Raw genomic sequence first — 13343 nt, forward strand, 5'->3', positions numbered from 1 at the left:
TGATTATGATAAATGTCATAAACACACACACACACACACACACACACACACACACACACACACACGATGTTGGAGTCAGGCCTTCAGAGCTTTTATGGCAACTGAATATTGCCAAGATTCTATCCTCATGATTAGTAAACTGTCTCCTCAGAAAACATCTAGAACAGTTTGCATTGTATGAGAATCATAGATGAATCTTTATTAAATTAACTGGGATTTGCATCAAACTTGTACTAATCATGTTATGTTGCCTGGCTCTTCAAATTTCAAACAAAAACAAGCCAGTTTTTTTTTTAATCACATGAACCTTGAATACATAGACTTGAACACATTCTCAATACAGATAGTCTATTGTCCTGGTTCCCTTATATTTTGCCTAAGCATCTACAGTCTGTCACTTTGTTTAGACAACATTTTATGTGATTTTTAAATTTTCTCTCTATGTAGTACAAGCAAAATTCCACATCTCTAGACCCCCTTTTGTCCCTCCTCTCACACTGGATTAGAGTCGTCTCCTCAGGCATATTAAGAAGGTCCTGCCTATTGTGGACTCATTTTCTTCATCAAATCACCGGCTGCTCTTGCAGTTACCACTCATATTTCACTGACTTTCTAATTCCTAGTAACATGGGAAAGTATACAAAGAAATGTTTTAACTATGCATTCCAAGTATGAATTTGTTTTACTCTGTTTTCTTATATGTTTTCTATTATAGTTAAAGGAGTTCTGCTCATTACCCTGTTGGATCACATTGGTTCAAAACGTTTATGAAGTATTTTTTGTTCCTTGATCTTCAGATTTTGTAGCTGGCTTTCATGAACAAGTACATATCTTTTAACCCTCTAATTTGACTACTGCAAAAATTACTTTTATTGGTTTTCTTTTCCTTTCTACTATTTTATCCTTAATTGTTCTTAGAAATTTGGTTTACATCAGTTATTTAATGATTTTTTTCTTTATTTCATTAGGGCATGCAAAATATCCATTATAAAATCTTTTGGGATCATTTGCCACACATATTTATTTATGTGTTATAAACTCCTCCATGAGATCTTTCAAAATATCTTTGATTCTGACACTTAAACAACCTTATTCCAGTTGCAATCGCTATTGAAAATAATAAAATTAATTTCAAGAGCACATAAAATGATATACCTCCCAATCATTCAGTACATGGTAACATGGTATGTGTCTGGAAAACTTAATGGTCATGCTTATATCACTCCCATTTAATAGCAGATGGTGCTAATGACCATCATACAAGGAGTTTTACCTGTCATATGTGTCAAATGAAGAATAACTGCTAAGTTTAGCTATCTCTTTGAATGTTTGATTGGTTAGATTTAAAGCTACTTAGAATTCTGTGTAGTTTGTAGCAGTAGTTTTAGTCAGTTTCAAATAAATTGAGTTATATTGTCCTTCTCAATATCTGATTTCATACCTGAACAGTTTAACATATACTATGTAATAGAATTTTGTGATATTTAAAAATATGTGTGTTTATGTACATATATGTATACATATACATATGCATTATCTATTATAATGAAATTTTTTATTGTTATAATATGAAGCTTCAAGAACGTCATTTCATTTTACTATAGAATATTAAGGAAAATCTTTAGTTGGAAAATCAAGACATTATATTTCTGAGGACCCGAGTTTTATCATAATATTAACATAAGATGTTATAACTAATACATTAATACTATGATTAATTAATATGGTTCATACAAAACTACAGATTTAAAATATTTAAACAATTATAAAAATGCAAATATCCTTTTAAATAAAGTATTAATGAACTAATTGGAAAACTGTTTTAAAGAATTTTGGAAATTTAAAACTGAGAAGACTTTAATGTTTTTAATCAACATGTTTATATTTATAACTTGTGAGATTAAATGACAGAAAGGTTTACTTAAATAAGTTTTTGCCATGTAGTGTTTTAATGTAGTCTAGTAGTTGAACTGGCACAATCTATGATAACTGAATACACACAGTTATTTTTATTGATCAATGCAATAGGATTGAAATAAAATTCACAGAATTGCTGGGTGCTATATGTTCTCACCAGAAGAATATGTATATTTCATAACTCTGAATGCACTTACATTTAGAGCAGAATCTATTAAGCAAGAAACATGAGAAATTTTACATTGTAGTCTATTCAATCACCATTTGTAATAAGCTTTTACTCTGTGAAAGAAAATGAACATTGCTTTGTTTTGATTCTGTTTATGTTTCTGTCCAATATATCTTTCCTAAAAGATGTCTGATTTGTATAATCAAAACTTAGGGCTGGGTTGGTTTAGTTAGTGTTTCTGTTTACTGCTTTCCAAAAAACTGTTACCTAGCAACTATATGGGGAAATCTTGCAGCTTTAAGTCATATAAAAGCATAGAAAATAAAATTATGCAGACATTTAAAAACACCTTACTGAAATATAATTGTCATAATTGCAAATAATGCATGACATTTTTGGAGGGAGGTTCTATGGGATGTCTTTGGTCAAAGACTTAAAAAGATGTAATCTACTCCCTGACACTGGAAGTTTTACTCGATGGCATAAGATGTCTAGTTGGGCGCACTGTTTTCCCATTATGTGGTGACTATATTTAAATTACTTTCATATATATATATATATATATATATATATATATAATATCTTTGGAAGCTAAAGTATATAAAGCCCAGAAGCTGTAGTAGTATGCATTAGTAGGTTTCCATTTCAAAGTTACTTTGTATTAGTTGTCCCTCATCATATTCCTTTTGTTTACTCTGATCTTCTATTTCTCTCCTCAGTTATTCTTACTACTATAGCTTCCTTTTGTCTCTTTATCACACTATATTATATTTACCCTACTTTGGAAGATTCCCCCCTTTCACCTTGCTTTTTCTAAGCTAGGTACTCTTTGCAGTTATTTGGATTTAAACACACATTTCTAAACTTTGCAAAAAGCAAAAAGCTCTGTTTTTGTGTCTAGAATTTTTTTCTAAGCCCTCTCAGGTTTTAAGTGGATTTTAGTTGGACATATGATTGCGAATTTGTTGTAGGAGGTCTGCTTGTTGCTTCCTGGCTGCTCAGCCCCAAAATAAAGACACAGAAACTATATTATTTAAAACACTACTTGACCTATTAGCTCTAACTTCTTATAGGCTAGCTCTTACATTTTAATTTAACCCATTTCTTGTAATCTGTGTATTGTCATGTGGTTTTGGCTTACCAGATAAAGTTTGGTCTGGCCCCAGTGGGGCTAAATGGCTTCTCTCAGACTCCACTTTTCTTTCTCCCAGCATTCAGTTTAGTTTCCCCCTGTCTAGCTCTGTTCCCCTATAGCTCTGCGATAGGCCCAAAGTAGTTCTTTATTTACCAATGGTATTCACAGCATACAGAAGGGAAACCTACATCACACAATATTAATTCTACTGATTCAATAGCATACACGTTACTGCTCAATTTGTTCCACAAAATGGAAACAGAAGGAATAGATCCTGTTATTTCTTATTAAACCACTATCACCCACATAACAAAACCAATGATACAAACAAAAAATTGTGCAGACCAAATATCCCTAATAAACATAAATGCAAAAATTCTCAATAATATACTTGCAAACTGAATTCAACATATCAAAACATTATCTACCATGATCACATTGATGCAGGGATGGTATCAATATGCATAAATCTTTAAATGTAATCCACCACATAAGCTGATTAAAAGAGAACAGCTGAAGATCACCTCATTAGATGAAGGTCTATGGTTATGTCTAACATCTCTTCATGATAAAAGTCCCTGAAACAACAATTCTACAAAATAAGCACAATTTACTGCAAGTCTATAGTCAATATCATCTTAAATTGAGATAGGCTCACAGCATTTCTACTAATATCAGACAAAGTGATGTAGGATTACCCACTGTGTGCTGTGAAAATGCTTTATAACTATTGGTTAATAAAGAAGCTGCTTTGAAAGTGACTAACAAACTGCCAATATAAGTGAAACAATCATTGAAATTTCCTGCTTCATAGAAAAGTCTGCGTGATACTATGGGCCTGTAGGCTGAAAATGGTTTCCCCAATATTACAGAAGAATTTTGGGTGACTGCCCATCCAGTGAGATATCTCTGTCAATTCTTGAGTTTTGAAAGTTGATTATAGTGTACTTCCTGTTTACTTAGGTAATATTATATCCTTCTGGGGTCTTTGATGGAGTTGAAAAAAAGATAGCTATAATTATAAAAGATAGATTATATATAAAACTTTTCACAAAGATAGGACAGATGATAGAGTATTTTCTTAATTTGTCAAATGTAAATGGACTAAATATTGTAATTATAATTCTTGCTTGGTAGCTGGTTTTTATATGTAATTGTACTATGTTAAAATTAAAATCTTTCTTTTTCTTTAGACAGGGGATACATTTTCTTTTGTGAGATACCTCTCTGTATGCTGTGAAAATGTTTGTTTGTTTGTTTTTACCTTGATTAATAAAGAAGCTGCTTTGTGCCTATAGCAGTGAAAAATATAGTCAGGCTGTATGAGATATAGAGAAAAAGAAGGTGGAGTCAGAGAGAAACCATGTAGCTGCTGAAGGAGACAGATGCCAGTCACCAGACAGAAGCTTACTGGTAAACCACGAGCCTCCTAATATCAAAATATATTTTAAATATAAAATAATAGAAATGGGTTAATTAAATGTATAAGAACTAGCTAGTCATATGCCTAAATAATAGGCCAAGCAGTGTTTTGATTAATACAGCTTTTGTGTAATTATTTCGGGTCTTGGAAGCTGGGAAACAAATGAGAAGCCTCCATCTACAAAAAAGGATTTCCCCTATATGCCTAGTACTTGAAGTCCCAGTTGGAATAATAAGGCAATTGAACTAGACATCTACAGGAAGAGAAGGAAAGACGAAATAGGACAAAAAAAAATGTCAAAGGATCTCTATTCATTTATTTGGTTTTATACATAAACTACACGAATAATTCAACCAGGTTTCTTCTAAAGCTATAAACATATTCAGTAAAGCATAGGATACAAATTTAACACACAAAGTAAGTTGCCTGTCTATACACAGATGGTGTTTGTTATACATAAATGGACTGAACAAGAAATCAGGGAAACAATACCTTTCACAAGAGCCTCAAAATATCTTGGACTGTCTCTCAAAAAATTTGTATGATATTTGTGTTTTTGTTAGGTAGTCTTTGGCTCTTGCAGAGAGAACTGTCAGTTTCATGAACAAAGTTTCTATGTGGAATTGGAGTTGCATATACTTTAGGGATTTTTTTAACTAAATAATTAACATATATTATGATACCTTGTGGCTTTTGCAGACACACTTTCTTTTCTTTTACCCACATCCCTCCTTCACATGGAGAAACTCATTCTCTCCCTACTAAAGAGACCCCCTTTCCTTTTCCTCATATTAGATCACTTATATGAGTGTATGTGGATGTGCTTGTGCATGGATGCCAGAAATCAGTCTTGGATGTGCTTCTCAGGAAACTGTATTCTTTGGTGCTTTAGAAGGTAGTCTCAATGGCTTGAGATTTGCCAAAGAGGCTAGGTTCGCTGGTCAGCTGTCACTGATCCTCTTATCTCTGCTTTCATGTGCTAGGCTTAAATGTGTGGCTCACTTCATTAGGCTTTTTTTTCCCCCATGTATTCTTGGGATTGCAATTAGGTCTTCATGTTTGTAGGACAATCGCTTAACTAAATGAGCAATATTCCTGGCCCAACTTTCCTTCATTTTAGTGAAACTAAAGGGGAAAAAAATCACAAGAAAACAACAGATTATCTGCAATCTCTAGTTTGCCACCTTCTTCCTAATCATTTCCATCTATTTGACTAAGAGAATACAGCCATAGTAAGAAAAGCATAACTTGAATAAACCTCCACAAGGACATCCCAGCTTGTATTCATCCCCATATGTTCTGCCTGTTCTCCTGTTGTTAGAGATGAACATTTTTAGCTGCCATATGACACAGAAGGTACATGGGAATGGTGCATTATGTTACGAAGTTGTCTAAGTTCTGACTGTTGGTGAGTGATATGCTGAGAATTTTGCAAATACCTACTTGTTTTTATAACTTATGAGAATCCATTTGACACACGAAGAAGCCTGTGCAATGAGACTAATGCTGAAAAAGAAAGCCTGTCATCCTGCCCCGCATGCTGGTCAGCAATCACAGTTGTTATTGCACTCTTTTAATGGTTCTATTCTGACTGAATTTTAATTTACCAATACTACATATGATTGACTGGCATGATTGGTCAGCAGGATTAAATAGGTTAGCAGGTTTCAGAGCACAGGTGACTTACATGACATCAAATCACATTAGGAAGATGGCATTAGCCCAGAAGAGTAACTCTGAGTTTCATTTGTTGGCAAGGTCTCTCTCTCTCTCTCTCTCTCTCTCTCTCTCTCTCTCTCTCTCTCTCTCTCTCTCTCTGTGTGTGTGTGTGTGTGTGTGTGTGTGTGTGTGTAGAGTGTAGTGCTTTTGTCTTTGTGATTCACATATGCAGGGTGTGGAGGTCAGAGGACATCATCCACAATTTTGCTCTATCACTCTATGCCACATTCCTTGAGACAGGTCCCATTATTGAATCCGAAGCTCACTGTTTGGGCTAAAATGACTAGTTGCTAAGTTCTCAGTATCCTTGTCCCAAGGGATCACAGAAACACATGGATAGCCTGGTTCCTTTGCTACTTAGTTTTTTATGTGCTTAAACTTGGGCTTAGAAAAACACGGCCGCATAACCAGTTCTTTTATCCACTGAGTCATGTCTTTAGCACTCATATAGGGAAAATTCTTATATCAAAAAAAAAAGTTTTTTTTTTTTTTTTAAAAAAGGTTTGGTTGGTTGGTTTGTTTATTCCCCATATATTAAGTGACTAAGTACCATATTTGTCTTTCTGGATTACCTAATAAGGGTAGGTATTTTTTTCCCTAGTTCTAATCATTTACCTGAGATTTTCATGATTTCAACTTTTATAGGATAAATAATACTCCACTGTATAATGTAGCACATTTTCTTTATTCATTTGTCTGATAAAGGGCATCTAGGTTGTTCCAAATTTCCGGCTATTATTAAGAGAGCAGCAATGAGCACTGTTGAACAAGTGTCTCTGTGGTACTGTGAAATGTCCTTTGGACATATACCCAAGATTGTTATAGCTGGAACTTGAGGTAGATCGATTTCCATGTTTCTAAGAAACCACCTCACTTATTTCCATAGTGATGATAAAAATTGCAATCCCACCAGCAATTTATGGGCATTACCTTGACTCAACATCCCCGCCAGTGTTACCCATAACTTGTTTTTATTGATCTTAGCAATCCTGACTAGTGTAAAATGAAATCTCAAAGCAATATTGATTGGCTTTTTCCTAGTATCTAAGCATGTTTAAGATATATTTAAGTGTTTCCTAGCCATTTGAGAACTTTCTGCTTAGATCTGCATCCTATTTTTAAATTGGGTTGTTTTCTTGATATCCAGGGTTTTATGGTGTTCATTATATATCTGGAAATTAGTCCTCTATTTTAGGCTTTACTTGTTGAACAAGGAGTTCTGTATTCATTGTTCAATCTTGCCAGCCTTGTGCAGCTCCTTTGTACAGTACTTTTAACACTTCTTTTACTAAAAATGTTGGGCAGATATGCATAATAATGAAACATGAATTGTTCCTATGTAAGCGTTGAAGTAAAATAGACAAGAAAATGCAATATAAAGAGGGAGGCTTGCACCAATAGCCACACCAGTAATAGATGCTGTCACTAGTAGGAAATCGTGATTGAATATCTTGAAGTAACATTAGTGAGTCACATGCTATGCTAACGACAGTAAAGTACATTTTAGTTTACATGCATATTTTCCCAAGTAGATAATTCAGCATGTGACACTGAAATACTGCAGATCCTACTTTATGCTTGTGTGGTGGGACTAGAAGCAGATGTGCTTTAAGATTGAAGGACTGGTGGGCACTACAAGTCTTTATCTGAGGAAAGGTGTCATGTGTGGATTTTAATATATTAGCAGAATAAAAAAATTCAGCTTTTGAGTGAAAAAAGTGCTCATCATACAATTGCGCCAGAGTCATTTATTAAAATTCTGATAACCATTGAACAAAGAAAGGCCACGATACCTCACTCTTAACTATTGAAGGAAAACATGACGAAACATTTCCAAAGCATCACCCATGTACTACAGTTTCCAAGTTGTTCTATTTGAGGAAATATGGTTGTGCCTTTTAGTGAAAATGGATAACTGCTTGTGGTGGTGCATATGGTAATCAAGCTTCCAAAATTTCTGTTACAGTTTAGATTTTTAAAAGCCCTGTCTTATGTTATATTATGAAGTGTGTATATTTTTTGCAGATCATATGTTGCAAGTGTTAGTTTAAAATCATGGTCCCCTATGCATTTTAAAGATATGAGTCTAAAGCAACTGCATTCTGCCTTTTAACAGCTTTGTTGCCTTCCTCTCACAGATTAGACATGCACATTCAAAAATTATTTTGAGAAATATCGAGAGGGTGGTTTAAATACACTGTTCTTTCACAAATATTCAGTACAGATCTCAATATTCAAATTGGAATTAGAATCTAATCCCCTTTTGCAAAACGTTAAATATCATTGCTATGTATTTTTAAAATCCCCCTCAAACTCCCTTTAAACAAACTGATAATCTGAAAGGGGAAGAGAGGGAGGGAGAAAGGGCCTACGGGAGTGAAAGATGCAGTAGTTATTACCAGATACTTCATGCCTATTAGACTAAATTCTGAGGGATAACTCGTGTGAATTGTAACAAAGAGAAATGAAAGCAACATTTAAACAAAATCAAAGCTAAAAAGCAGTGATCTTTTCTTTTATATGCTCAACCACATTAACTAGAAATCATATTGCTATAATTTGTAGCAGAGCCATTCCTACCTTATTTCTGAAGTCACTCGTTCTTGATTGCATGATACTTATGCTTGTTTGACAAACGACTTTAATCTTCATCTCTTTCTGTTAGCTAAAATTTCTATTTCCTGTCTAAGAATGTATATATTTCTTTAGAAATTTACTAGGTTCTCAATTTCTAATACTAATGTTTAAATACTTTGCTTGGGGTTGGTTGCTTTTAGATTAACAATAGTTTATTTCCTTTCCTAAAAGTATGCTTTATGTAGAAAATCAAATAAATGTCATATTAGGGCATCATTCTCATATGGTGACAATGTAATTTGTCTCCCACAGATGTGGTGGCACTTCTCTCTGTCATCCTTTCTAGCACTCTTTTTATTTTATGTCACTGAGGTCTAGGCACCACTTGCTAACTTTAACTGGACCCTACTCAGCTTTGAGTTTAGGAATCTTATGTTATTTACTGTGCTGTTTTTATTTTAATAATACTTTCAGACATTATTACATTGCCTCTGATAGTATAAAGCATGTTACTTGTGCTTATCAGATAGCCTATCACATATTTTAAAAATTTTGAAGTGTAATACTGTGTAGTTATGATTTTAGATAAACAATATTACTGGATTTGTGGTCCTGAAAGTTGGAAGTTCATAGGACCTTCACCAATCACCTGAAAAGTCTTCCAGACCACAACTCAAACCAAATGTTGCTCTCCTCTTTGCACAGGCAGTTTCAGCATCTTACCAAGGTTCCCTATTTGGTCAGGATTAGAATTCTACCTTCAGGGCCCTGCAACCATCATGAACTCATTCTCCAGCACTATATCTTACAAAATGTTTTTCTGGGGATAGCATTGCACCTGAAAAAAACAACCCTAAAATAAGTATGTTTATACTGAGACTTTTGCAATTTTATTCATTGTTCTATTTTTATATTTAAACATAATACCCTCAAAAGGTAAATTATTCTAATTTACCTATTTTATTTCAAACAGATCATGTTGTTTGTGAAGAGGAGTTTAAATACGCCATGTTAGCTTTAAACTGTATATGCCCAGCTACATCTACACTTATTACACTACTGGTTCATACCTCTAGAGGGCAGTAAGTATATTTTTTCTTAAGATAATTTAATTGGTAGTTGTGTGATATAGACATAGTAAACCAAAATATACAAATAGTTATTTGTCTACATTTGATTTTGAAATACATGAATAATGTAAGAGGCCTAAGACATGACTAGAGTTGATCTTACTGGTTATTAATCTTATTCATTAATCTTGTTATAATTTTTTATAATTCTTTTGATTTTTCCATCCCATTTTCTTCTTCTTCCCCACTTGCTTTTCTCACTTCATATTTTTTTTATTTACCAGTAGAATGTAAGATCAACAGTAAATACACAGTCTTTTAGTCAATATTGTCTTTTTAGCATATAATTGACAAATGTTCAATAAAAAAGTAAGCATTTTCTGAATAAAGACAGATAATTTTGTTTGAAATATACATGATCTCACTTATGTGTCTTGTTATAATTTTTATAAACATTCTGAGTTTCAACATTGTTTCATGGGTTTATAGTTAGTTTCCATGAATAATACTTTTACAGTAAATAAAATTTTCCTGAAGAGATTTTATGGGTAATAAGGTCTTAAATAAATGTTATGATAAAACTTTATGTAGATAATTGATCTCGAAATTGTGCTTTTCTACCTATTAATAGTTATATATGATGGAGTATACCATATTATGTCCATTTCAGGTAGCTGGAAACCAGCAATAAAACATTTTAGAATTCTTTTGTATATTATTATAGTTTCAAATATACAGAATTTGTTTTGATTTGGATGATAAAAGAAAATTTGGGGAGTGAATATGTTGCTTTAACTTTAGAACACAAATGCTGTACTGAGATCCATTTTGTTTTCCATCAATGACTTGGTATTGAAGGCAAAATGTTGATTATCTAACTATATTCTACTTTGTGCTTTTGATCCAGGTGGGTTTTGTGTTCGCTTGCTTGTTTGTTTCTCCATAACTTAAATAATTGGTATTTAACTGAATTACTAAAGCAAAAAGATTACAATGCATAATTTCTTTTCTAGAATGTATGGTAATTAGGAGTCACTAATAGAAAACAGAAAATGCTCAGTGGTATTGTAAAGTAGACTTCACCATCTTGTCTCTAATTGCGTTTCTTTTCTGCTGAGATGAAAAAGATTCCCCCAGGAGCAATTTATACAAATTCTTAATAGAAATATTTGTATTCTGCATGTTCACAAGTGTTTAATTTCAGCAATGAAAGTAGAGAGATCATGGGTAGGGTGGTTTATTTTCAAGAAATACTCAGTCGTTTGATCCAGTTAAAGTACAGAAAATAATTAGACATGAATTAATTGAATAGAGACATCATCAAGTGTATCAATATTTTTCATGCTAGTTTTGTCATTGAATATTAGAACTATAATGTTGAACATTTATTCCAACTTCACTGCTGTTCATACAGTGGAAAATTCATTCACATTGGTTTTTTGGTTTTTATTTTTTAATTTATTTTATTTATTTACTTATTTTTAGGCACTGCTGTATCTGATAAAAAAATAGGCACAAGTCATTAATTCTATATATTCCATTAAACTTTTCTTTATTAAAACTACTTTTTTAACATAATTATTTAAATTCCATAAGTTGTACTTTCAACTATAAATTTCTTTGAAGAATCATAGCTGAGTTTTAATTCATAGGCCAGGAAGTTCCCCCAGTAATGTTTAAAGTTTATTTTTTGAATATAGTCACATTATCTGTCACTAGCAATTTTTTATTAGAAAAAATTGCACAGAAACCTTTTAACAATCTACTTCCTTCTTTTAAGTCTTGACCAGCCACTAATCTACTCCTGTTTCCATTTTTGCCAGTTCTAGACCATTCTATGTACCATGTATTGCTGGTTTGGCTTCCAACACTTAGAGTGACATTTTCAAAATCCATCCATATTGACACACAATGACTGGTATTCTTAATTTTGATGCTATGCTACCACAGGAGATACTACATTTCTTTTTTCTCTTTAACACATGATCAGTGTGGGTTGTTTATAACTGCTAAAAGACACTGGTTTACTGTTATACATGCTTTCATTTCATCCATTTGGGGTTTACTAAGGCAGAGTAGAATTTCTAGATCACATAGTCACTCTGTTAATCATTTGTTGAATGCTGTAAGAATATTATAAATATATTACAATATTTTCAGTCTTACTAGCAAAGTATCAGGGTTAAATTTTATGACAGTTACTTCAGTACTTACCATCTTCACTTTTGCTCTCAAACTATCATAGGTGGGTTTGAAGATGCCTCATTGTGTCTCTAACTTGCATTTACTCATGTATAATTATATTGAGCACAAGTTTATGTGCTTTTTGGTATGTAAAAAAAGTACAGTTACATATACCCTTGAAAATAGTTCTTTTGCATAATGGAGAAAAGAAAATTATTACAGGAGAGAAATATTCATAATCTCTCTGAACATGGCGAACAATGAGAGCTGATGAGACGCCAAGGACAATGGCAAGGGGTTTTGATCCTACGTAATGTGCTGGCTTTGTGGGAGCCTAGCCAGTTTGGATGTTCACCTTCCTAGATATGGACGGAGAGGGGAGGACCTAGGACTTACCACAGGGCAGGGAACCCTGACTGCTCTTTGGACTAAAGAGGGAGGGGGAAAGGAGTGGGGGAGGGGGAGAAGGGTGGGAGGAGGGGGAGGGAAATGGGAGGCTGGGAGGAGGTGGAAACTTGTTTTTTTTCTCATTTTCTCAATAAAAAAAAGATTTAAAAAATAATAATATGAAAAAAATCTTAAAATTTATCTACAAACATTTACTAACTTTTATTAACTTGTGAACGTGTGTGTGTGTGTGTGTGTGTGTGTGTGTGTGTGTTTGTATGTGTCCATGCAAGGAAGTGTATATATAGAAATAAGAGGGAACTCATTGCAGTCAGTTCTCTCCTCTTCTTGCATCATGTTGTTTCTGGGTACCAAACTCGGGTTGTCATGCTAGGCAACTTTAACCTGCCTCCATTAAGCTATCTTACTGCCCCGAATGGCTTTTATTTTACTATATATTATTAGTTCTTATGTTCATAAGAAATGTCAGCACAGATATCATATAGTACATATTACTCAATTTGCCTTTGTAAGATTATACATTTATTAAAGCAAATACAAACAATACCTAAGGACACAATCTAAAATTGTTTCATGAAGCAAATATTTTTCCTAGAGAAATAAAATTCACAATCTAGGAAGATTGAGAAATGTTAGAGTAAAAGGTTTTTTTGTAATTGCTTTACTTTCCTTTTTATTTGAAGCAGTTTGTAGCTTAAATATTTCCACATACTCTTATTAGTACCCTAAGTAGTTTTTTTT

The 13343-nt window shown here is 33.2% G+C and overlaps 1 protein-coding gene across 3 annotated transcripts in view; it reads left to right on the forward strand.

Annotated features, from left to right (window-relative positions):
* Kcnt2 (potassium sodium-activated channel subfamily T member 2) overlaps positions 1-13343 on the forward strand; it is a 353892-nt gene that overhangs the window by 238728 nt on the left and 101821 nt on the right. For all 3 annotated transcript variants that reach the window (XM_075988160.1, XM_075988159.1, XM_075988161.1), the window contains one exon: positions 9914-10022. In XM_075988160.1, the coding sequence (XP_075844275.1) occupies positions 9914-10022 (109 nt within the window). The remainder of the gene's footprint in view (positions 1-9913; positions 10023-13343) is intronic.

The sequence above is a fragment of the Microtus pennsylvanicus genome, chromosome 10 (assembly GCF_037038515.1).
Source record: "Microtus pennsylvanicus isolate mMicPen1 chromosome 10, mMicPen1.hap1, whole genome shotgun sequence".
NCBI classification, from domain to species: domain Eukaryota; kingdom Metazoa; phylum Chordata; class Mammalia; order Rodentia; family Cricetidae; genus Microtus; species Microtus pennsylvanicus.